This window comes from Neoarius graeffei, chromosome 26 (assembly GCF_027579695.1).
Source record: "Neoarius graeffei isolate fNeoGra1 chromosome 26, fNeoGra1.pri, whole genome shotgun sequence".
Taxonomy (NCBI): Eukaryota; Metazoa; Chordata; class Actinopteri; order Siluriformes; family Ariidae; genus Neoarius; species Neoarius graeffei.
This window is the reverse complement of record NC_083594.1, coordinates 37,680,177-37,705,427: the sequence shown is the minus strand read 5'-3', so window position 1 is coordinate 37,705,427 and position 25,251 is coordinate 37,680,177. Positions and strand designations below refer to the sequence as shown.

Genomic DNA, 25,251 nt, shown 5'->3' with positions numbered 1-25,251 from the left:
ACGCATTTTGTTATTTAGTAAGTTTTCACTAGTCTTCCATTCCCAGTTTTTGACCAGAGCCGTGTACAACTGTAACGCTATTGAGGAGCTGACATTAGGCGAGCAACCTTATTTTCATGAGCATTTTTTGGTTTCACATCAATAAAAAGTGATTGTTAGGAAGATTTTTTTGTAGTTTTATTTCTTGGTTCTCTGGTGTGTGTGTGTGTGTGTGTGTGTGTGTGTGTGTGTGTTATCTTGCCGTCTGAGGCCGCAGTGCGTCAATACATTTCCACAAAACAATGTATTTTACAGTTATTTATGATGTTACAACAGGGCTAACGTCTGCGTACGAAGACAGCCAAAAGCACATAGCCTACTTACCGCAATGTGTTTCCTCAAATTCGACGTTGAGTTTTTATAAGCTGAAACGTCCACTGGTTTGGGGAGACACATGTGACACCGCATAACATAACTATTGTTTTTTGTTGTTTGGAGAGTGAACATGGTTTGTATGTGTGGCCAGGGGTGTGCCTCTTCGGCTTGATGAGAAACGCAGGCTGTTGTCTCTGCCATTTTTCTTCTGCTTCCGTGCTCTTTTCCACCTGGACTGGTCTTGCCGCGGGAATTTTGTGTGCGGGCGGGCGGGCGCGCGCGGCGGCTTGGCTCTGTTTGATTGGCGAAACGGAGTTAAACCATAGTTGCTACCACTATGGCTCTGGCTGCTACATTTGATCGGTGAGATGCTGTCATGTGACAGAGCCTCTGCTGGAAGTCTTGACAAAACATAAACAAACAGACCACGCATCGCACGGATCAATAAAAATAAAGTAGCAAGTAATGAGCAGAATATAGCCCAATGTAACGGAGTAAAAGTACCGCTTCTTCTTCACAAATATACTCAAGTAAAAGTAAAAAGTATGCTGCATTAAAACTACTCTTACAAGTACAATTCATCCAAAAAGTTACTCAAGTAAATGTAACGGAGTAAATGTAGCGCGTTACTACCCACCTCTGCTAAAAATGCACAGTAAGACTTTGCACAGAAGGAAAAAACAGGCCAAACAAAACAAAAAAAAACAGAAGCAAACAACCAAACTAACCAAGGTGAAACACAGAACAGATGAACACATTAGGGCAATCAACCAATGAGAGGACAGGGTGGAAAAAGGACTAGAACATAAATAGAAACAGAAAGCACATGACATACCAAAAACAAAAGCACATGGAATGAAATCCTAACAAAACAACACAAGGAGCACAGGTCCAACTCCAGCAGTCCTACAGGTTAATAATAACCAAGGTTTCTACTAATTTAATGTCATGTACATTTCATAACATATCCTATAATTATTAGTTATTACAGTACCATAATTATGACAAAACAAATCAAAAGAAGTTTCAGTTAGCTATCTAACTTAGCTAATGTTAGCTCTGGTTATAGTTAGTTAGCTAGCTTGTTGGCTAACTAACATCAGTTAGAAACAACAACAAAAACCTGTAGTTAGTTGATGTGAGCTCCGTTAGCTAGCATGCTAGTGTGATGAGGTAACTGATATTACTACAATTTTTAAATGGGATCTTTAATAGGGAGTGGCCAACATGAATGCACAGAGTAGTATCAGCGAGTGTGGTTATTGAAAGAGAGTATCTCATGAGTGTGAAATGGTAAGTAATTGATTTATGAGACTTTGGGGTGGAGATAAGAGGGTTCCACAACTATGATTAGTCATGCTCAACCAGTCACCTTTTTTCGAGTAACATAACACTTGATCTGAGTAATATGCAAATTTCCAAGGGGATGTAGATGAAGAGAATAATTAACTAACACTGTAATGATTTCACAATAATCTTAATTTTAATGTAAGCTACAACTATAGCTGAGCCGTAGTTTGTGGCTAACATATGCAGGACAATGCTCTATGTTGTATGAATGCTCCCTGTATTTTATTTAACCCTTTCACCACTGCAAACCACTATTCTGGTATCATTGTAGTAGGTAAACCCCTTCTGGAAAAGTTAGGTAGTGGTGAAAGGGTTAAAAACCTTGAGAGAACATAACTTTTCAGCATACAGTGTTGGCTGGAGAACATACAGTACAGTATATTCAAATAGCCATGAAGAGCCACTTAATTCAACCCATATATTTTTGAACAGGATAAAATATGGAAAAAACAGATATAAAATACAAATCAAACCAGCAATAGGACAAATAAAAAAAAAACCCATAGAAACAACAATGGTTTCAAATATAAATACACTTAGAACCATAAGCATTGTAGTGGGTTTTGTGGCATGCTATGACTCAAATAACTTGCAAAGACTTTCTGTTGGAACTCACCTTAAATGGTAGTGCATATTTCAGCCACAAATCATTAAAATCACCACAAGCCATTCAGCTACATCTATCATTAATTTTTCTTTCTGATGTAAGTTTAGGTTAATTACCTTGAAAGAATACAAGAATTGCAAAGTACATTAGTTCACCCAAGAAGACTCAACAGACTTTTTACAACTACTTTTATGTTTAATTAATTAATTTTCCCTATTAAGATCTGACCGCCTTGGAAATTCTTCCATGAATCAGATCAGGTTCTATGTGATCAGAAGAAAGTTGTACAACATGTGTTTGTCACGTTTATAAGCTAATGTCACTGTGTCACTAACAGGCCTTGTTCCAGTTATTACAGAATGTTACAACCTTGCCGTGTGTGTGTTATACTAGCTACATATTGAGGACTACATACATGTCAACCTTTAGTTACCCATGCCCTTACAAAATCTGTACTTTTCCCTTACATACACCCATGAGCCCTTATACACAAGAAAAAATTCCAATATATAATCCAAAGCACCGATTGTTTTATTCCACATTATACACTCATAATAGGCATATTTATCACACTGCATCAAGTTAAAGGGATCAAATAAGCATGTACTGAATAAAAAGACATTTTAGATCCCGGAGAAAACAACTGAATTAAAAAGGACTATATGTCCAGTCAAGTAAACAGTTATCTACTAAAGAGAATGACTGAACTATAAACTTAATTATTTAATATACATTGTATCAGTAATACCAGAATTATTGATGTAAATTTTGCAGATAAAATGTATTAATATTAAATAGTTCATAAAAATTACACAAAGTTCTATTTGACAACTGTTGATATCACCTACAATATTACATTCCACCAAAGAAAATTACTTGAACTATAACAGCAGTACTAAGTAGGTATGTTAATTAAAATAGTAGGTTACATGTAATAAATTGTATATAATCATGTCAAACAGTAAATGAAGGTTAGTAAAAGTTCCATTTGAGAAAAAAGTGTTGACACCACAAGCAGTGTTAGACCCAACTAAAGATGATTGAACCACATCAAGTATATTATGTAAACAAGGATAAGTGAAAATATTAATAAATTATGAAGTCAAAATTGAAAATCTTCCCAGTAATTTATAACAAGAATTTAAATCTTATTCTTTTTTGGAATGTTCTTTGTTGTACAAAGATGTTGCAGATAGATAGATAACTTTATTCATCCCCAAAGGGAAATTAAATAAAATTTGGCACTAGCTATAACATCACTGCTTGGGTAGCAGTTGTAGCTCCTCATCACAGTTCATTTTAATTTGCAGATATGCAATTAATGTGTCTGTAGCCATATTTTTTCTGTACTCATTATGAATTTTCCTAACCAATGAAAAAGCCCTCTCACTAGCTGCATTGCTATGTGGGAGGCACAGCAAAGTAGTAAAAAGTTGTTTCAGCATTGGAAACCTGGCAACACCCAGAGCAGTTTTTACATCAAAGACCTTTCCCCAATATACATCTATTATTTTCCTGGTCAATAAAAGAAAATCAGAGCACGGCAAACATGTAGATGGTGTTAAATTGCTTCCATCCCCTACTACACATTTTAGAGACAGGTTACCAACAGTTGTTACCATCATTACTCTTCATTCAATACTTTTCCAGTTTACTGACGACTGATGGTAGTAACGGGTGTTGGTCATCTGTGTCTACATATAATGTCTATCAGCAATTAAAATGTTTAGGGAAGCGAAACCAGAAATCGCCGGGTAACTACAGTTGCCGTTGTATAAACGGCAACTCCCAGTATCGCCTCCCTAAATTATCATGATAATGGAGGAAGCTTTCCTACATGCAAACAGTAAAAACATTTTTTTTAAATTAAAAAACAAAACACAAATGCTTACCTGTGCAGTCTTTGAATCGGGAAACTTTTTTTTTTTGCTAGCTGCGAAAAATGGTCTGCCACAGTCGGGGGATATTATGTTCCACGAGAAATTGGCAGAACATAACTTCTGCAGCCATCACAGAAGTCTGGGTAGTTTGAGCCACTGGACTTAACGAGAAAATCACGTGCCACTATAAAACCACAAATCAAAAATAGTTCCATTTCATTGTGCATGTGTGTTTGAAAAAATAAATGGTGGATGCTAAGAAAATTTTCTTGGAGTAACGGAAAAAATCTCCGATACAAAACGTAAATTTGCCGTATGAAAATCAGTGTATGCCGTATTAGCCAAAAAATTGCATTTTCCCATACAAAATACGGGGAAAACGTATAACTTGACGTGTATGGGACTAGAGCATGTTTCTTACCAACAGAGTTAGGACATTTTTGGGAAGTGAGGACATTTTGCCTGGTCTTCAATTCTTAAAAAAATAAATAAATAAAAATCAATCTGTTTTAGGGTTGAATAAAGTTTAGGGAAGGTTTACTTTAGGTTTGAATTAAGTTTAGGGTAGGGTTAGGGTAAAGGTTTGGGCTGGGAATTTAGTTGTAATGCTTAAGGTTAGGGTAAGTAGCCAGGGAATGCATTATATCAGTGAGTGTCCCCACAAATGTAGACGTGTGTGTGTGCGTGCGTGCTATTAGAATTATTTCTTCTTTTTCTTTTTCTTCTTCTTCTTCTTCTTCTTCTGCTTTGCTAAAACACAATGGGGAGCACAGACCATAAGGCATAGAACCTTGATCCTAACCCTGGTTCTTGGTATTTTTGTCATTAGTTCTGTGTATTCAGTATAGTACAGTAAATGAATCTTCTCCTGTCCTGCAGCACGTAATATTCAAGAATCAACACCTACCTTTCTCTCTCCCTCGGGAATGTCCAGCTCTAAGATGGTGCTCCGTGGAGAGGAGCTTCTCCTGGAGTGTATAGCTGCTGGAGTGTGAGTTATTCTGAAGACAAACACAATAGGTAGCTGTTCTGATGTTTATGTGCAAAATTATGCCTTTTGACACGTGCTTTCTGATCCACTCACAGTCCTACTCCTATAATCAAATGGTTTAAGAAAGGAGGGGATTTGCCAGAGAGAAAGGTCAAATTTGAGAACTTCAATAAAACCCTGTGTATAGTGCCTGTGTCGGATGAGGATTCTGGAGACTACATCTGCATGGCCAGTAATAAGATAGGCAGCATCCGCCACACCATCTCTGTTCAGGTCAAAGGTCAGACCCAAAGAATATTGTTTGATGCATTTTGATGTGCTTGGCAATTAATAAAGCGACCTAGAAAAAAAAAGTCAAGTATATCCAGATGCATTTGTAAGTTTTATGTTTTACCTCCCTTAGCTGCTCCTTTTTGGCTACATAAGCCATCTAACCTTGTGTTAGCTCCCAATGAGAATGGTCAGCTGCAGTGTTTAGCCAGTGGAAACCCCAAACCCAGCATCCAGTGGCTCGTAAATGGAGAGCCAATAGAGGGTGAGTCTGCACTTCAGTCCTTACTTTTTATAACACAACACTATGCTGCCCAACACAAACTTTTTGTCTGGTTTTTTTATGTTTGAAACTTCAGGTTCACTGGAAAATCCAAGCAGGGAGGTAGTTGGTGATGCAATCATTTTCAGCTCAGTGCAAATTGGCACCAGTGCTGTATACCAGTGCAATGCCTCAAACGAACATGGCTACTTGCTGGCCAATGCATTTGTCAACATATTGGGTGAGAGATCTATTGAAGAACTAAGTATTTAGAGCTGAATTCAGTGTAGGAGTAGAGGGATGGCACATTACAGTGCTGAACTATAAATGGAAGTGAAAAGTACTGTAACTGATTTATAGCAACTAATATGGCACTCCGGTTATTTACAGATATGGCACCCCGGTTATTGGGACCCAAGAACCAGTTGATTAAGGTGATCGAGAACAAACAAGCCTTTCTGGATTGTCCATTTTTTGGCTCACCTTACCCATTTGTGCGGTGGTAAGTTATAAAGAAGTTGTACAATTGTGTAAGGTTGAGATTCAGAATGTGCCATGCCAAGTGTGTGTGTTCATCCAGGTTTAAGAATGGCCAGGGTATAGTTCCTAATGGTGGGAAGTATAGCTTGCATGAAAATGGTACCCTGGAGATCAAGCAAGTTCGAGTTGAAGACCAGGGAACTTACACTTTTGTGGCAAGCAACATCCTGGGCAAAGCTGAAGATCAGGTCCGTTTGGAAGTCAAAGGTGAGGAATCTAAAATAAAGTATTACAGAATTGTCCAAATAAATTAGGCCTTAATGCCAAGACAAAGTGTGAATTTAATGTCTAAAAGTGTGAATTTTGTTCAAACATTCATGCGAAGCTGAATTATATTTTCAACTCTAAATATTAGCCCTTCAACTCCAGAGACTTTAAAAAATCAAGTTAACTAAAGAAAATTTGTTAAAAAAAAAAAAGGTGTATTTGGATCCAAGGCTGACAGAATAATATTACACTGCTTGAGTCAAACAAACAATAAATAAAGAAAATAAATTACTAAAAGTGGAATAATACTTAGCAATAAAACTTGCTTGGCCAAATTTTTGTAATAAATGCCACTGATTATGTTTTGAATTAAAAAAAAAAAAATATATATATATATATATATATAGGGTCTTGCAAAAGTATTCATCCCCCTTGCTGTTTGTCCTGTTTTGTCGCATTACATGCTGGAATTAAAATGGATTTTTGGGGGGTTAGCACCATTTGATTTACATAACATGCCTACCACTTTAAAGGTGCAAGTTGTTTTATTGTGACACAAACAATAATTAAGAGGGGGGAAAAAAAACCAGAAATCTGAAGTGTGCGTATGTATTCCCCCCCCCAAAAAAAAAGTTAATACTTTGTAGAGCCACCTTTTGCTGCAATTACAGCTGCAAGTGTCTTGGGGTATGTCTGTATTAGCTTAGCACATCTAGCTACTGGGATTTTTGCTCATTCCTCAAGACAAAACTGCCCCAACTCCTTCAAGTTAGATGGGTTGCGTTGGTGTACAGCAATATTCAAGTTATGCCAGATTCTCAAATGGATTGAGGTCTGGGCTTTGATTAGGCCATTCCAAGACATTTAAACGTTTCCCTTTAAACCACTGCAGTATAGCTTTAGCAGTACAGGTAGTCGTCGACTTACGACCTATGCAACTTACAACCGATCGACTTTATGACTGTCTGGTTACGACTAGCGAGTGTTTCCCAGCTGAGCTAGCTGAGCGTATGACAGTTTCCGCCCCAGCTCTTGGCATCGCCCAGCATCCAGCCTCTCAGTGTGAGCAGTATCCCAGTACAGTAAACTTATCCCGTGTCTGTTTGAAGCAATGGACCCAAACATAGAACAATTTGCAAGGATTGAACGGATGGTACATGACGCGCTTCGTCCATATCATGAAATTTATGAGGAGAAAAAGAAAACAAACAATTCAGACGAGGCTTATCGTGTTTATGAAAAGAGCAAATCCTCCCGCCAGCCCGACCGCTGCAACAGCTGATGATGATGATGTAGACGACCCACAGCCAAGCACCAGTCATGCCAGCGGTCACTAAGTTTTGTATTTTGCTATGTTTTACATTTGTATTTTGGTATGTTTCAAACTAAAATGTTTTCTATTTTTCACACCTGTATTTCATATTTTTTGTTTTGCACATATTAAACGAATTGTACTGTACGCAGTGTAGTATGCAGTGTTTGACTTAAACCAAATAATGACCCAAGGTAATGAAATAAGAGAATGTTGATAAAATAAGACTTTAAGATGATTACAATATCATTACACATCACAATATACTTACGTTCATTTAACATAGGCCAACTTACGACCAGATCGGTTTACAACCGGTCAGTCGTAACCAAACGCAGTCGTAAGTCGACGACTACCTGTATGTTTAGAGTCATTGTCCTGCTGGAATGTGAACCTTCGTTCCAGTCTCAAACCTCTGGCCAACTCAAACAGATTTTCTTCTAGAATTGCCCTGTATTTTGTGACATCCATCTTTCCTTCAATCCTGACCAGCTTTCATGTCTCTGCAGATGAAAACCATCCCCACAGCATGATGCTGCTACCACTATGCTTCACTGTAGGAATGGTGTTCTCAGGGTGTTGGGTTTGCGCCACACAGGGCATTTCCCATGATGGCCAAAAAGATCAATTTTAGTCTTATCTGACCAGAGAATCTTCTGCCATGTGTTTGGGGAGTCTTCCACATACTGTTGGGCAAACTCCAAATGTGTTTTCTTAAGCAGTGTCTTTTTTCTGGCCACTCTTCCATAAAGCCCCACTCTGCATAGTGTATGGCTTAAAGCGGTCCTATGAACAGATACTCCCATCTCCGCTGTGGATCTTTGCAGCTCCTTCAGTGTTGTCTTTGGTGTCTTTGTTGCATCTCTGATTAATGCCCTCCTTGCCTGGTTTGTGAGTTTTGGTGGGCAGCCTTCTCTTGTCAGGTTTGTAGTGGTGCCATATTCTTTCCATTTTGCTATAATGGATTTAATGGTGCTCCCTGGGATATTCAAAGTTTGGGATATTTTTTATAACCCAATCCTGATCTATACTTCACAACTTTGTCTCTGACATGTTTGGAGTGCTCCTTGGTTTTCATATAGCTCAATTAGTAGTGTTTCAGAGTCAAGGTCCTTCCACAACAGGTTGATTTATACAGACATCATGTGACAGATCATGTGACACTGATTGCACACAGGTGGATCTTAATCAACTAATTGTGTGACTTCTGAAGTTAATTGGCTGGACCAGCTCTTATTTAGGGGTTTCATACGAAATGGGGTGAATACCTATGCACACTCCAGATTTCTGTTTTTTTCCATCTTAATTATTGTTTGTGTCACAATAAAACAATAATTTTCACCTTTAAAGTGGTAGGCATGTTGTGTCAATCACATGGTGCTAAACCCCCAAAATCCATTTTAATTCCAACTTGTAATACAACAAAACAGGACAAACACCAAGGGAGATGAATACTTTTGCAAGACACTGTAGATCTGAGAAAAAACAAGGTGATTTTTGTGTGCCTCTTTTGATGATTATTTTTTTATATTGCTAAAATGTGAGATTAAGGTAATTTCAGAAGGCAGTTTTTTCAATTTTTAAAAAAAAATTAAAAATTCAGTGCTATTGCTATACAATCAAAAGAGCTAGGTTAAGGATATAACAATGTTTACTTTTGTTGTTTCCTTCCAGAGCCAACGCGAATTGTCCGTGCTCCAGAGCACCTCTCTGCCAATAGAGGAAGTGTGGCTCGTTTTGATTGCAAGATTAAACACGATTCCACACTCCCCATTACTGTCACTTGGCTCAAAAATGACAAGCCCCTGCATTTTACCTGGCTGTATGCAATACACACTACAGTCCTCATGACACTCTTCCATTGTGACATGCATTACCACCACACTCAGTTCATATTGATTTATTGTATGTAATTTATATCTAACTGAAAATGTGTGCTGTACTTAGGAGCAAGTTTAAGAAGGAGGAAGACTCTCTGTCCTTTAGCAACATCCAGCCTGATGATGAGGGAACATACACTTGCACAGTTACTACAGAGTTGGATCACGACTCTGCCTCGGCTCGCCTTACTGTTTTAGGTATGCACATGTGCGCGTGTGCATATACACGCACACGCGCGCACACACACACACACACACACACACACACACACACGTGCGCAAAGATTTTTATAGACATGCATACATTCTTGGTCACATGGACACACTATGCATACACTACACACATAGGTGATAAATTAAAAGAAAAAAAATGGTGGCTCTGTTATGCTGTAGGCATTTCCCTGGCGAGGTTTTGTTTCACTTGTCCTCTTAGAGGGAATGAAAACCTACGCCTTAATTATAGATTTGTCAAAACAGAGACTCATGAACGACACCTGAGCTGCAGCCCTGCAGTACCAGCTGAGTGCTTCGCCAGCTTATCCATTACACTTAATCATGGGCATGTTATCTTTAGAGAAATGAGCGCAAAATTTTCTTAAATTGAGAAATTGAAATAGCTTGAAAAGTGAGACATAAATAAAAATAACATCTTATTAATACACTTTATTGTCTTTCATTTAATTTGTCACCTGTCTGTACATATGCTCATGCAGTCTTACACAAGCACACATTGGATTAAAGTAAAGTTACAGAATTAAAGCAGAAATTGTCCTGTTTCAGTGTTAAAGGAAAATTCCAGGATTAACTCAATAACTGTATGCAAACTGTAGAAAATGGCTGTTTCTACACTCATTGGTTTACTTTCCTCTTCCTCCAGTCTCTGACACAGCTACCCCATTCAGTGCCTATAGTCGATTATTACACAGGGGCTGTTTTCTGATGTTTCTAAAAGTGAATTTTTCCATGTTATCAGACACTCATTCATATTGTAATAATCAGCTAAATAATCAGGCTTATTACTTTAGAAATAGACTTATTCACAAATTCTGCACGACGTCTCCTTTTTGTAAACATCAGAAAATATCCCCTGTGCAATAATCGACTACAGACACTGAATGGAGTGAAAGGTAAAACAATGAGTGGAGAAAAAGTCATCTTCTACTCAGTTATCTTTTGCTGAGGTAAACAGACACAGGTGTATCTCTGTAGGGATGCTTTCCATGTTGTCAGACACATACAGTGCCTTGAAAAAGTATTCATACCCCTTGAGCTTTTTCACATTTTTCCACCTTACAACCACAAACTTAAAAGTTTTTTATTGAGATTTTATGTGACAGACCAACACAGAGTAGCACATAATTGTGAAGTGAAACGAAAATGACAAATGGTCTTCAAAATTTTAAACAAATAAAAATCTGAAAAATGTGGTGTGCATTAGTATTCAGCCCCCTGTACTCTGATACCTCTAAATACAATCCAGTGCAATCAATTGCCTTCAGAAGTCATCTAATTAGTTAATAGAGTCCTACTGTGTGTAATTTACTCTCAGCATAAATACACTTGTTCTGTGAAGGTCTCAGTGGTTTGTTAGAGAACACTGAAGAACAAACAGCATCATGAAGACCAAAGAACTCACCAGACAGGTCAGGGATAAAGTTCTGGAGAAGTTTAAAGCAGGGTTAGGTTATAAAAAAATATCCCAAGCTTTGAACATCTCAAGAAGCACTGTTCAATCCATCATTCAAAAATGGAAAAAGTATGGCACAACTGCAAACCTACCAAGACATGGCCGTCCACCTAAACTGACAGAGCGAGCAAGGAGAGCACTGGTCAGAGAAGCAGCCAAGAGGCCCATGATCACTCTGGAGGAGCTGCAGAAATCCACTGCTCAGGTGGGAGAATCTGTGCACAGGACAACTATAAGTCATACACTCCACAAATCTGGCCTTTTTGGAAGAGTGGCAAGAAGAAAGCCATTGTTGAAAGACAGGCATAAGAAGTCCCATTTGCAGTTTGCCAGAAGCCATGTAGGGGACACAGCAAACATGTGGAAGAAGGTGCTTTGGTCAGATGAGACCAAAGTTGAACTTTTTGGCCTAAATGCAAAGCGCTATGTGTGGCGGAAAACTAACACTGCTCATCACCCTGCACACACCATCCCCACTGTGAAACATGGTGGTGGCAGCATCATGCTATGGGGATGCTTTTCTTCAGCAGGGACAGGGAAGCTGGTCAGAGTTGATGGGAAGATGGATGGAGCTAAATACAGGGCAATCCTGGAAGAAAACCTGTTGGAGGCTGCAAAAGACTTGAGACTGGGAAGGAGATTCACCTTCCAGCAAGACAATGACCCTAAACATACAGCTAGAGCTACAATGGAATAGTTTAGATCAAAGAATATTCATGTGTTAGAATGGCCCAGTCAAAGTCCAGACCTAAATCCCATTGAGCATCTGTGGCAAGACTTGAAAATTGCTGTTTACAGATGCTCTCCATTCAATCTGGCTGAGCTTGAGCTATTTTCCAAAGAAGAATGGGCAAAAATTTCAGTGTCTAGATGTGCAAAGCTGGTAGAGACATACCACAAAAGATTTGCAGCTGTAATTGCAGCAAAAGGTGGCTCTACAAAGTATTGATGCAGGGGGGCTGAATACTAATGCACACCACATTTTTCAGATTTTTATTTGTTTAAAATTTTGAAGACCATTTATCATTTTCATTTCACTCCACAATTATGCGCTACTCTGTGTTGGTCTATCACATAAAATCTCAATAAAAAACTTTTAAGTTCGTGGTTATAAGGTGGAAAAATGTGAAAAAGTTCAAGGGGTATGAATACTTTTTCAAGGCACTGTAATAACATTATGAGCCTGCCAGTGGTAAAAACAAGCACTTTACTTTGATACAGATGTTTGCCCTACAGGATTACATTGTATAGCCATTTTGCGGTTACTGGTTGTAGTGTTTTAACTCAATACTGGACCAATTTCAGTTGTTTTTGTCCCTAGTAAATATTTGGACCCCAAAACATGAAAATAGGGCCCAAATTTAAAAATCCTGGACTTTTCCTTTAACGTTCATTATTGACCATTTTAACACATTACTTAGGATATTGTCATGTATAGGTAACTAAAAGATGCCAGTATTTACTCTTAACTATCTGTGTTAAATTAAGGTTTTTTTTGAATATTTATTTTCTTTTAGTTAAATTAGTTTGTTGACCTATAGACATTGTAATAAGATAGAATGCATGCCTGTAAAGCTTCTTTTTTCATCTTAACTGACACTTGATATGTATCTATTCTATTTATAGTATATATTCTCTTTTCTATGCCCAGCAGCATCAACACTGTATATAAGGTTAATTTGCTTTACTAATAGACTCACTAACCCATAACATTTTACCTTTGACCTCACAGAGGATGAATCCCTAGCTCCCTCAAAACCTAGTGCCTTAGCAGGTAATGATTCTTCTTCTGTCTGCGCCCCAAATGCTATTTGTTGTTGTGGATTTGTTTTTGCTTATTTATTTTTGAAAATGAATGACTGTATGATTGACAGATTTACTTTTCTCATTGTGCACTATATTCAGTTTTTTTTAAGTGCACTATACATTTCACTATGTTACACGAAAAATTATTTTGTCTGAGTCCTTGGCTTAGTCCAAAAAAATTAATTCCAGTCAGTAAATTTCATCCTAATTGCACAATCTTCAAAACTTACTTTTGCATAATGGTAGTATAATATTTTAGCTTATCTTCACAAAATAGCTATCCAGATACTCAGGAAAGTCTGAAACTCAGTAGTATTTTTTTAAAATGCCAATCAATCCTTCCTTGGCAGAGCTTAGTGTGAAAGTCCCTGAGTGTTGGTGGAACACTGAAGCACAGGACAGGCGCGTCGTGGTTACTAATTTCCATGTTTTAATTATTTTACATGTAGCTTTTCTGCTTTTAAGGAGTGAGTGACACGCACATACACACGTGCATGAACAGTATGGTCGGGAGAACTCCCTCCTCTCAGCTGTCTCTCCCCTTATCAGCCCTTGGCCATCACTGCAAGGCACACACACACCACATCAGTTAGACACAGGTGTGATTGTTTTGCCACTCACCTTCCCCGGCCTTGCACTCCATTCACAAACTGGCACTTGACACCCCTCCGCTGCTGCCACACTTGGTTTTCTCAAATAGCTTTGAATCAACCATCTAAACTTAAAAGCTCTTATTCACATGATGTCTGCTATGTTTGGGACAAGGTTATCAATTGCAACATTTACATACACACATTTTATATATATATATATATATATATATATATATATATATATATATTTTTTTTTTTTTTTTTTTTTTTCGCAGAGTCAAATTTTTTTGTCAGCTTCGTAACCGGAAGGAAATACAAAATCCGCCAGCATCTTTCTTGTACTTCCCGCAACACAACATATTTAGCAACTTGCCGTAAATGTAATCTCCAGTATGTTGGCTCTTGTACTACAGAGTTTAAAGTACGTTTTCGTAACCATAAATCTAGTATGAAAAACAACAAAAAAACGTGTAGCCATAATTTGGGATAAAAAATCCCCATAATTTGAATGATTTTGAATTCATTTGTATAGAAACAATAGTTAACACTGCTCAAGATAGTTTAGACAATGTGCTTCTGAATAGGGAAGCGTACTGGATGTCGCAATTGTTTACTTTAGCCCCTTATGGGTTAAACAAGCGAAAAGAATATAAATCTAAAAATCGCATTATTTTTAATAATCTCATCTCATCTCATTATCTCTAGCCGCTTTCTCCTGTTCTACAGGGTCGCAGGCAAGCTGGGGCCTATCCCAGCTGACTACGGGCGAAAGGCGGGGTACACCCTGGACAAGTCGCCAGGTCATCACAGGGCTGACACATAGACACAGACAACCATTCACACTCACATTCACACCGACGGTCAATTTAGAGTCACCATTTAACCTAACTTGCATGTCTTTGGACTGTGGGGGAAACCGGAGAAAACCCACGCGGACACGGGGAGAACATGCAAACTCCGCACAGAAAGGCCCTCGCCGGCCACGGGGCTCGAACCCGGACCTTCTTGCTGTGAGGCGACAGCGCTAACCACTACACCACCGTGCCGCCCTATTTTTAATAATATTTAATTATTAAATTTTGTAATTAATAGTTTATTTTTGTCTTTGTCTTTTATTTTGAAGTGTATAGAATTTACAATTTTGTATATATAAGACCATGCCCATAGTACTATGTAGTTTTTTATGACACTGAAGAAGGCCAAAGGTTGAAACGTTTGTCGAGAATAAATTTTTAATCATGTTCAAAAGTTGGGTGTCAGAGTGAAATTTTTCTATTCTACATTATTTTTATATATATATATATATATATATATATATATATATATATATATAAAAATGTGTGCATGTAAATGTTGCGATTGATAACCATATATAATCTCCTTCTCACCCCCGGCGGGGGGTGGTATCATGTCATCCTCAAGCTCGGGTCCTCTACCAGAGGCCTGGGAGTTTGAGGGTTCTGCGCAGTATCTTCGATGTTCCTAGGACTGCGCTCTTCTGGACTGAGGCTTCAGATGTTGTTCCTGGGATTTGCTGGAGCCACTCTCCCAGTTTGGGGGTTACTGCCCCAAGTGCCCCCACTACCACGGGGACCACGCAACCCTTGACCTTCCACATCCGTTCCAGCTGCTCTTTCAACCCTTGATACTTCTCAAGTTTCTCATGTTCCTTCTTCCTGATGTTGGCGTCAGCTGGGATCGCTACATCTACCACCACCCTCTTCTGCTCTTTGTCCACCACCACTATGTCCGGTTGGTTAGCCAGGATCTGTTTGTCAGTCTGGAAGCTGAAGTCCCACAGAACCTTGGCCCTGTTGTTCTCAGCCACCTTCTGTGGTATGGCCCATTGGGACTTGGGTACTTCTATTCCATACTGGTTGCAGATGTTCCTGTATACTATCCCAGCCACTTGGTTGTGCCTCTCCATGTACGCTGATCCAGCTAGCATCTTACACCCTGCTACTATGTGCTGGACTGTTTCAGGGGCTTCTTTGCACAGTCTGCATCTTGGGTCTGATCTACTCTGGTAGATCCTGGCCTCTATGGATCTTGTGCTTATGGCCTGTTCTTATGCTGCCATGATTAGTGCCTCTGTGCTGTCTGTCAGTCCTGCATTATCCAGCCACTGGTAGGATTTCTTGATATCAGCCACTTCCTCTATCTGACGGTGGTACATGCCATGTAGGGGTTTGTCCCTCCAGGTTGTCTGTTCCTCCTCTGCACTCTCATCAGGGTTCTGCTGCCTGAGACATTCACTTAGCAGTTCATCCTTTGGGGCCATCTTTCTGATGTATTCTTGGATTTTCGATGTTTCATCCTGGACTGTGGTCTTGATGCTCACTAGCCCTCGGCCTCCCTCTTTCCGCTTAGTGTATAGTCTCAGGGTGCTGGACTTGGGGTGGAACCCTCCATGCATGGTGAGGAGCTTTCTAGTCTTGATATCTGTGGCTTCTATCTCCTCCTTTGGCCGGTTTATGATACCAGCGGGGTATCTGATGACTGGTAGTGCGTACATGTTGATGGCTCGGACCTTGTTCTTACCATTCAGCTGACTTTTCAGGACCTGCCTTACTCTCTGGAGGTATTTGGCTGTGGTTGACTTCCTTGTGGCCTCTTCATGGTTTCCATTAGCCTGTGGGATGCCAAGGTACTTGTAGCTGTCTTGGATATCACCTATGTTGCCCTCTGGTAGGTCAATCCCCTCAGTCCGGATCATCTTGCCTCTCTTTGAGACCATCCGGCCACACTTGTCCAATCCGAATGACATCCCTATGTCATCGCTGTAGATCCGGGTGGTGTGGATCAGCGAGTCTATTTCTCGCTCGTTCCTGGCATACAGCTTGATGTCATCCATGTAGAGCAGGTGGCTGATTGTTGCCCCACTATGGAATCGGTACCCGTAGCCGCTCTTCGTGATGATCTGACTGAGGGGGTTCAGGCCTATGCAGAACAGCAGTGGTGATAGCACATCTCCTTGGTATATGCCACACTTGATGTTGACTTGTCTTCAATTGTCAAAATTGTCAAATTTGTAAAAAGACAATTGTCTTCCACATTTCCATTGAGTTCTGGATGAAGGTCCTTAGGTTCCTGTTGATCTTATACAGTTCCAGACATTCCAGTATCCATGTGTGTGGCATTGAGTCGTAGGCTTTCTTGTAGTCAATCCAGGCAGTGCACAGGTTGGTCTGTCTCTTCTTACAGTCTCGGGTGACTGTTCTATCGACCAGTAGCTGGTGCTTGGCTCCTCTGGTGTTACTGCCAATTCCTTTCTGTGCCTCGCTCATGTATTGAGCCACATGCTTACTCATTTTTGCCTCAATGATGCCTGACAGGGCCTTCCATGTTGTGCAGAGACAGGTAATTGGCCGGTAGTTGGATGGGATGGGTCCCTTCTGGGGGTCCTTCATGATTAGGACTGTCCTGCCTTGGGTTAGCCATTCTGGGTGGGTTCCATCCCTCAGCAGCTGGTTCATCTGTGCTGCTAGGCGTTCATGGAGTGCAGTTAGCTTCTTCAGCCAGTACGTATGGATCATATCGGGGCCTGGTGCTGTCCAGCTCTTCATCTTTGACACTCTTTCTTGGACGTCTGCCATTGAGATGGTTACTGGTTCTTGTTCTGGGAGGTTGCTGTGGTCAGCTCTTAGGTCCACTAACCATTGGCATCGGTGTTGTGTGGTGCCTTTCTTTCCCATATGTCTTTCCAGTATTCCACCTCAGCTCTTGGTGGGTCTGACCGGTTGTTGTTTCCCTGCCACCTTGGCTGGTTACACCTTGGCTGGTTCAGTGGAGAACAGCTTGTTTATTCTCCTGGCCTCTCCCTCCTTGCTGTTGCTGGTGCTGTCCAGCAACCTGGCCTCTCCCTCCTTGCCAGTTAGTTACTGTTTGGCAGTTTTGAGTGCCTCTGGTATGGAGAGTGAGTTGTACTTCCTGGGTGCCCCTTTATTCACCATGTTCCCTTTCTGTAGTTCGGCTAGCTGGCTAACTTCTCTCCGTGCTGCCTTTATCTTGGCTTCTAATCGTCTCTTCCATGGTGGATACTGTTTGTTATGTCCCGAGCCCACCTTGATTACTGTACTGTGTACTGTACATTGTATTTCATTAATCTCTAGTTGTGATAGTAGATTTCGATTACGGATGTTGGAACACTGGGCTAATAGCCGTTTCTTTGTTAGCCTTGATTGTGGGTTTCGAAGTATCCAATGGTCCCACATTTGCTGCATGTATCCCCTCTCTCTGGGATTGCTTGTATAGTAGCATTCCAGCAATTCTGTATTTTCTGTCCTCGTCCATCGTCCATCGTCCATTTGCCCTGGTTCCCTAGCAACTGACGCAGACCTTGTTGACCCAGGTGACATCTTCACTCATTCCTGAGGTAGGCTGATATATCATGAGGGGTCTTGCCTAAGGACCCTTACTGGATGATGTTTTGCCCCGACCGGGATTCGAACCCCGATCTCCCGCATCGTAGTCAGTGAGCATTACCACTGTACTATCCAGCTGAGATATATATATATATATATATATATATATATATATATATATATATATATAGAATGAATTCTGTCTTTGGGCAATTCCGAACATACTGTTTACATGAAAGTAGTTGGAGAGATGCAAGTTAATATGTCCCATTTGTACAATTGGAATAGATAAACACTTTATATTACCACATGCTACTTGAAAGTAGTTGGAGAGATGCAAGTTAATATGTCCCAATTGTACAATTGGAATAGATAAACACTTTATATTACCACATGCTACTTTTGTTTCAATAAAACATCACTTTGCAAAGGTGTCCTGAACATGTGCAGAAGGTTACAGGTGGAAAACATGCAATACCCCTTCTTTGCGTATCTGTAACTGAATGTAAGTGAATCACAATGATATCTAGATAGGGTGACCAGATTTCCCTAGTCTGAAACCGGGACACTTTTGCGCGCGACCATGCTCGTGCACGCACACCTTTTTTTTACGTAAATATGACACTCAGAGAGGTGCTCTTATCATTTTGTTGAAGCTCACATTTATCAACATCTCACATGAAATTAAACAAACAGGCATTTTGTTATTTAATAGCATAGTGGTATACAGATCAGTTAAATTATGGTCAGACAACAGATTTTGTAATGGCTGAGAATAGGCCAGGCTATGTCCATAGGCCAAATTTAAACTGATTTATTTCACCTGTTTGTGAGAACACCAAGAATAATGCATATGCATATGTAGGCTATATCTCTAAAATTGTATGCACTATAGCATGAACTTAAAAAGTAGATATGTGACCTCAACATAGCCTAGGTCAGAATCAACCTTACTAACCATTCCCCACAACTGAATGAATAAAGCAAGATGATGTGTACAAAAGTGAACACTTTAATGGAAGGTGCAACAAGCTGTTCAACACAGCAATATGGCCAAACTGTCAGAATGGTATGTTAAACAGAAACAAAAAAGAGACAAGTGATTTGAGAATATACACTCAAACAAAACAGCAATAAAGGAGGAGAGGGGCGACAGCCCAAGGAAAGCCCCCACAGGAGCGCACAGCATTTGCAACATAGGCTACCCAACTCAGTACGAGAACAAAATACTTAGTGTGTGCAGTAGGCTTCGTGCACATTGTTCTGCACCTCTCGGAGGAAGGGGTAGGTGCCCTGTAAATCTTTGGAAAAGGTACATTTTCTTTTCGGCATAATTGCTGCGGCATTACTGCTGCTAACTGCTAGACAAAGAACATTCGCGCCAGTTAATGTTTATTTTATTGTTGCATGGCAACACGTTCTGTTGTCTGGAATAATGTGGCTAAATAAACACCCATGCCACAGGGCCAGGGGGCAGTAACCAGGAAAGTTTGCGATTCCTGTCAATTCATCAAAATAGTAAATGCAGACATTTCTCCGCTAATGATTCCCACGCTGCTCAGTCGCAATCGTCACGAGTGGCGAAAACCGGGACATATCCGTGTCCCGACAGACTTTTGTCGGGACTCGGGACACACAACCCCAAATCGGGACTGTCCCGGTAAAACCGGGACGTCTGGTCACCCTATATCTAGACTATGCTAAAAACATGGCTGTCATCATCAATTTGTTTTCAATAAGCACTTGACAGGGCACATCATCACAAAGCATCAGCAATATGTGCATCTATAGTCTTATTATACTGTTTGTGTTATCTGTAACTTGTGAAGAATTGGCCACTTATGATTATACAAAGGGGACTAAAACCTAGCAAGCTGTTACCTGCTGCTAAATGAAATCGTATACAACCCCGATTCCAAAAAAGTTGGGACAAAGTACAAATTGTAAATAAAAACGTAACGCAATAATTTACAAACCTCAAAAACTGATATTGTATTCACAATAGAACATAGACAACATATCAAATGTCGAAAGTGAGACATTTTGAAATTTCATGCCAAATATTGGCTCATTTGAAATTTTATGACCGCAACACATCTCAAAAAAGTTGGGACGGGGCAATAAGAGGCTGGAAAAGTTAAAGGTACAAAAAAGGAACAGCTGGAGGACCAAATTGCAACTCATTAGGTCAATTGGCAATAGGTCATTAACATGACTGGGTATAAAAAGAGCATCTTGGAGTGGCAGCGGCTCTCAGAAGTAGAGATGGGAAGAGGATCACCAATCCCCCTAATTCTGCGCCGACAAATAGTGGAGCAATATCAGAAAGGAGTTTGACTGTAAAATTGCAAAGAGTTTGAACATATCATCATCTACAGTGCATAATATCATCAAAAGATTCAGAGAATCCGGAAGAATCTCTGTGCGTAAGGGTCAAGGCTGGAAAACCATACTGGGTGCCCGTGATCTTCGGGCCCTTAGACGGCACTGGATCACATACAGGCATGCTTCTGTATTGGAAATCACAAAATGGGCTCAGGAATATTTCCAGAGAACATTATCTGTGAACACAATTCACCGTGCCATCCGCCATTGCCAGCTAAAACTCTATAGTTCAAAGAAGAAGCCGTATCTAAACATGATCCAGAAGCGCAGACGTCTTCTCTGGGCCAAGGCTCATTTCAAATGGACTGTGGCAAAGTGGAAAACTGTTCTGTGGTCAGACGAATCAAAATTTGAAGTTCTTTATGGAAATCAGGGATGCCGTGTCATTCGGACTAAAGAGGAGAAGGACGACCCAAGTTGTTATCAGCGCTCAGTTCAGAAGCCTGCATCTCTGATGGTATGGGGTTGCATTAGTGCATGTGGCATGGGCAGCTTACACATCTGGAAGGACACCATCAATGCTGAAAGGTATATCCAGGTTCTAGAGCAACATATGCTCCCATCCAGACGACGTCTCTTTCAGGGAAGACCTTGCATTTTCCAACATGACAATGCCAAACCACATACTGCATCAATTACAGCATCATGGCTGCGTAGAAGAAGGGTCCGGGTACTGAACTGGCCAGGCTGCAGTCCAGATCTTTCACCCATAGAAAACATTTGGCGCATCATAAAACGGAAGATACGACAAAAAAGACCTAAGACAGTTGAGCAACTAGAATCCTACATTAGACAAGAATGGGTTAACATTTCTATCCCTAAACTTGAGCAACTTGTCTCCTCAGTCCCCAGACGTTTACAGACTGTTGTAAAGAGAAAAGGGGATGTCTCACAATGGTAAACATGGCCTTGTCCCAACTTTTTTGAGATGTGTTGTTGTCATAAAATTTAAAATCACCTAATTTTTTTCTTTAAATTATACATTTTCTCAGTTTAAACATTTATGTCATCTGTGTTCTATTCTGAATAAAATATGGAATTTTGAAACTTCCACATCATTGCATTCCATTTTTATTTACAATTTGTTCTTTGTCCCAACTTTTTTGGAATCAGGATTGTATACATAGTTAGGTACCGTATTTTCTGGACTATAGAGCGCACCTGTATATAAGCCGCATCCGCTCTATTTTTTTTAAAAAATTAAAAAAAAAGATATACAAGCCGCACCGGGCTATAAGCCGCAGATATCCATGTTGAAAAATTAGATATTTACTGCATGTACAGAACGATTTTGTACTGTAAATGTACATGTATGTACCTGAACAGATTCTTTCCAAACAGTGCCTTTTAACACGGCAGCAACTTTGCTGATTAAAACGGAACAGAACCAAGAGAAAATAACCGGTATTTATTTACCTTCATTTCTCCTGTGTTTGAAACCACAAGTCACTTTAATCATCTTCGCTGGATTTGAAAATAATTACCAGTTAGTAATTTGTCGTGCGTGTTCTATCTGCTAAAGATCTGCTAATTCTTCTTTGCATTGATTTTTCGTCTATCTTATTTTTGATTCTACTTCCGGTTAGAGCGCCCCTAGCGGTGGAAGAAAAATCCACAGAATAGCCGCACCTTTGTATAAGCCGCATGGTTCAAAACCTAGGAAAAAAGTAGCGGCTTATAGTCCAGAAAATACGGTACATATATTTGGATACTGACAAAATTATTTTTATTTTAGCTGTCTACCACTGTATATAGGAGTTGAAATGAAATCATGAAAATTATCTAAAATTGCAGAGTTCCAGCTTTAATTTGAAGCTATTTATATCCAAAGCTGGTAAATGATGTAGGAATCACAGCATGTTTCATTTGTGGTCCCCCACTTTCTAAAAAAAATTAATTGGACAATTACTTAAAGTAAATGGACAGTTGGCTTAGCTGTTCCACGGCCATGTGTGTGTTATTCCTTCATTAATTGACTTGCAAGTAAGTGGATAAAGTAAAAGTTGATTTCAGGTGTAGCATTTGCATTTGGAGTCTGTTGCTGTTAACTCGCAAAGTGACATCCAAAGAGCTATCCCTTCCAGTGAAGCAAGCCATCAGTAGACTGAGAATTCAAGCCTAATGACAGCCTGCCCTTTGAGCTTGCATTGATTATTTAATTTAAACTCCAAGATCCTGTGCTAGACAGCTAAAATAACAATAACTTTGTTGGTGTCCAAATATTTATGGACCTGATTCTGTATTCCAAATCCCATCAGCTGCTGTGTGGAGTTTGCATGTTCTCCCCGTGTCCGCATGGGTTTCCTCCGGGTGCTCCGGTTTCCCCCACAGTCCAAAGACATGCAGGTTAGGTTAGCTGGTGACTCTAAATTGACCGTAGGTGTGAATGTGAGTGTGAATGGTTGTCTGTGTCTATGTGTCAGCCCTGTGATGACCTGGCAACTTGTCCAGGGTGTACCCCGCCTTTCGCCCGTAGTCAGCTGGGATAGGCTCCAGCTTGCCTGCGACCCTGTAGAAGGATAAAGCGGCTAGAGATAATGAGATGAGATGAGCCTGTAGCAAACTCTTTGTGCAACAACACTGTGCACATACGAGTGTGTGCAAATATATTAACTATGGATATGGAGGTTAACACGAGCATCATAAATTTTATTGTACTTTTCCAGCACACTGAACATTTTGACAAAATGTTAGCTTTTAGCTGGGTCATACAGATGCCACACACACAACCTTTCATTGATAGTTTCATGCCCCCCTCAATTTATTTATTTATTTATTTATTTAACACTCTTCAATTATCACTTGACCTGGCATTTTCATAGCAGCTATATATTTGCACATTTTTCTGAGCTAGCTTTGTCTTAATGTCTCTCTAAATCTATCTTTCTCTGAGATAACCCAGAAAATGTGCATGTGCATGGAGATGTCCTTTTATAGCACTGATTTATTTATTTTATGACCAATATAACAAGGTTATCAAACAGACAAAAGTGGCTAGTGAGTTGCCACCAGCTGCTGATGACTTTTTTTTTTTTAATCTTTTTGCTGATGGATAGCTGTTAATTTCAAGTTCTGATAATTGGTAATAATAATTCAGATGCTGACTTTATTAACAGTACCCTTTGGAAAGACGACATAGAATGCTAAAATATATTATTGCTCACATTTGTCCTGCATTTCCCCCAGATCGTCCTGATCCTCCACAGGATCTGGAGCTCTCTGATCTATCAGCACGCTCTGTCCGGCTCACCTGGATCCCTGGCAATGAGAACAACAGTCCTGTTACACGTATGATTCCGTCATTACTCTTCATGCACAAATACAGAAATATTTCATGTGAATATTCAGATATTACTTTAATATCTAACATTCTAAGAATTTATAGACGAGCAAACAGTTGTAGAATTTGGGTTGCCCCATTTTTGCAGAATTCCTTGTTCAATATGAAGAGGACCGGTGGAGACCAGGCGAATGGCAAAATATGTCCAGTTACGCAGGTGATCAGAACTCTGTGAACTTGAATCTGTCTCCATTTGTGAACTACCAGTTCAGAGTGATTGCCATCAATAATGTGGGTCAGAGCCGACCGAGCCAGCCATCATCCCGCTACCAGACCAGTGGAGCACGTAAGTGACTGAGGGCGAAGGGGAAAATATTACAGTAGAATACTAAGAAAAATATTCCTGTTCCTGCTCCATTGCTCTTAGCAGTGGCTATACTGACTGCATTGTCACATTTATTCAGAAATATTTTTTGTCAAATACAGTATAATTAAGAGACTGACTTTCATATTTTCAACAATATTTATAGATGCACAAAAAAATCCTCATATTCCTACAGTGGTGCTTGATAGTTTGTGAACCCTTTAGAATTTTCTATATTTCTGCATAAATATGACCTAAAACATCATCAGATTTTCACACAAGTCCTAAAAGTAGATAAAGAGAACCCAGTTAAACAAATGAGACAAAAATATTGTACTTGGTCATTTATTTATTGAGGAAAATAATCCAATATTACATATCTGTGAGTGGCAAAAGTATGTGAACCTTTGCTTTCAGTATCTGGTGTGACCCCCTTGTGCAGCAATAACTGCAACTAAATGTTTCCAGTAACTGTTGATCAGTCCTGCACACCGGCTTGGAGGAATTTTAACCCATTCCTCCGTACAGAATAGCTTCAACTCTGGGATGTTGGTGGGTTTCCTCACATGAACTGCTCGCTTCAGGTCCTTCCACAACATTTCGATTGGATTAAGGTCAGGACTTTGACTTGGCCATTCCAAAACATGAACTTTATTCTTCTTTAACCATTCTTTGATAGCTGGTGTGCTTAGGGTCATTGTCTTGCTGCATGACCCACCTTCTCTTGAGATTCAGTTCATGGGCAGATGTCCTGACATTTTCCTTTAGAATTCGCTGGTATAATTCAGAATTAATTGTTCCATCAATGATGGCAAGCCATCCTAGCCCAGATGCAGCAAACCATGATACTGACACCACCATGTTTCACAGATGGGATAAGGTTCTTATGCTGGAATGCAGTGTTTTCCTTTCTCCAAACATAACACTTCTCATTTAAACCAAAAAGCTCTATTTTGGTCTCATCCATCCACAAAACATTTTTCCAATAGCCTTCTGGCTTGTACATGTGATCTTTAGCAAACTGCAGACGAGCAGCAATGTTCTTTTTGGAGAGCAGTGGCTTTCTGCTTGCAACCCTGCCATGCACACCATTGTTGTTCAGTGTTCTCCTGATGGTGG

At 39.9% G+C, this 25,251-nt stretch overlaps 1 protein-coding gene across 20 annotated transcripts in view; it reads left to right on the top strand.

Moving 5' to 3' along the window:
• Positions 1–25,251, top strand: part of nfasca (neurofascin homolog (chicken) a) — a 307,192-nt gene that overhangs the window by 192,007 nt on the left and 89,934 nt on the right. For 17 of the 20 annotated variants that reach the window (XR_009651631.1, XR_009651633.1, XR_009651632.1 and 14 more), the window contains 11 exons: positions 5,071–5,182; positions 5,278–5,462; positions 5,586–5,717; positions 5,812–5,955; positions 6,105–6,216; positions 6,295–6,461; positions 9,448–9,595; positions 9,721–9,851; positions 13,073–13,114; positions 23,675–23,776; positions 23,917–24,114. Coding sequence is in view for 17 of the 20 variants with exons in the window: in XM_060910012.1 (XP_060765995.1) it covers positions 5,071–5,182; positions 5,278–5,462; positions 5,586–5,717; positions 5,812–5,955; positions 6,105–6,216; positions 6,295–6,461; positions 9,448–9,595; positions 9,721–9,851; positions 13,073–13,114; positions 23,675–23,776; positions 23,917–24,114 (1,473 nt within the window). In the remaining 3 variants the exon portion in view is untranslated. The remainder of the gene's footprint in view (positions 1–5,070; positions 5,183–5,277; positions 5,463–5,585; positions 5,718–5,811; positions 5,956–6,104; positions 6,217–6,294; positions 6,462–9,447; positions 9,596–9,720; positions 9,852–13,072; positions 13,115–23,674; positions 23,777–23,916; positions 24,115–25,251) is intronic. The other 3 variants (XM_060910028.1, XM_060910024.1, XM_060910016.1) reach the window with 1 other exon arrangement.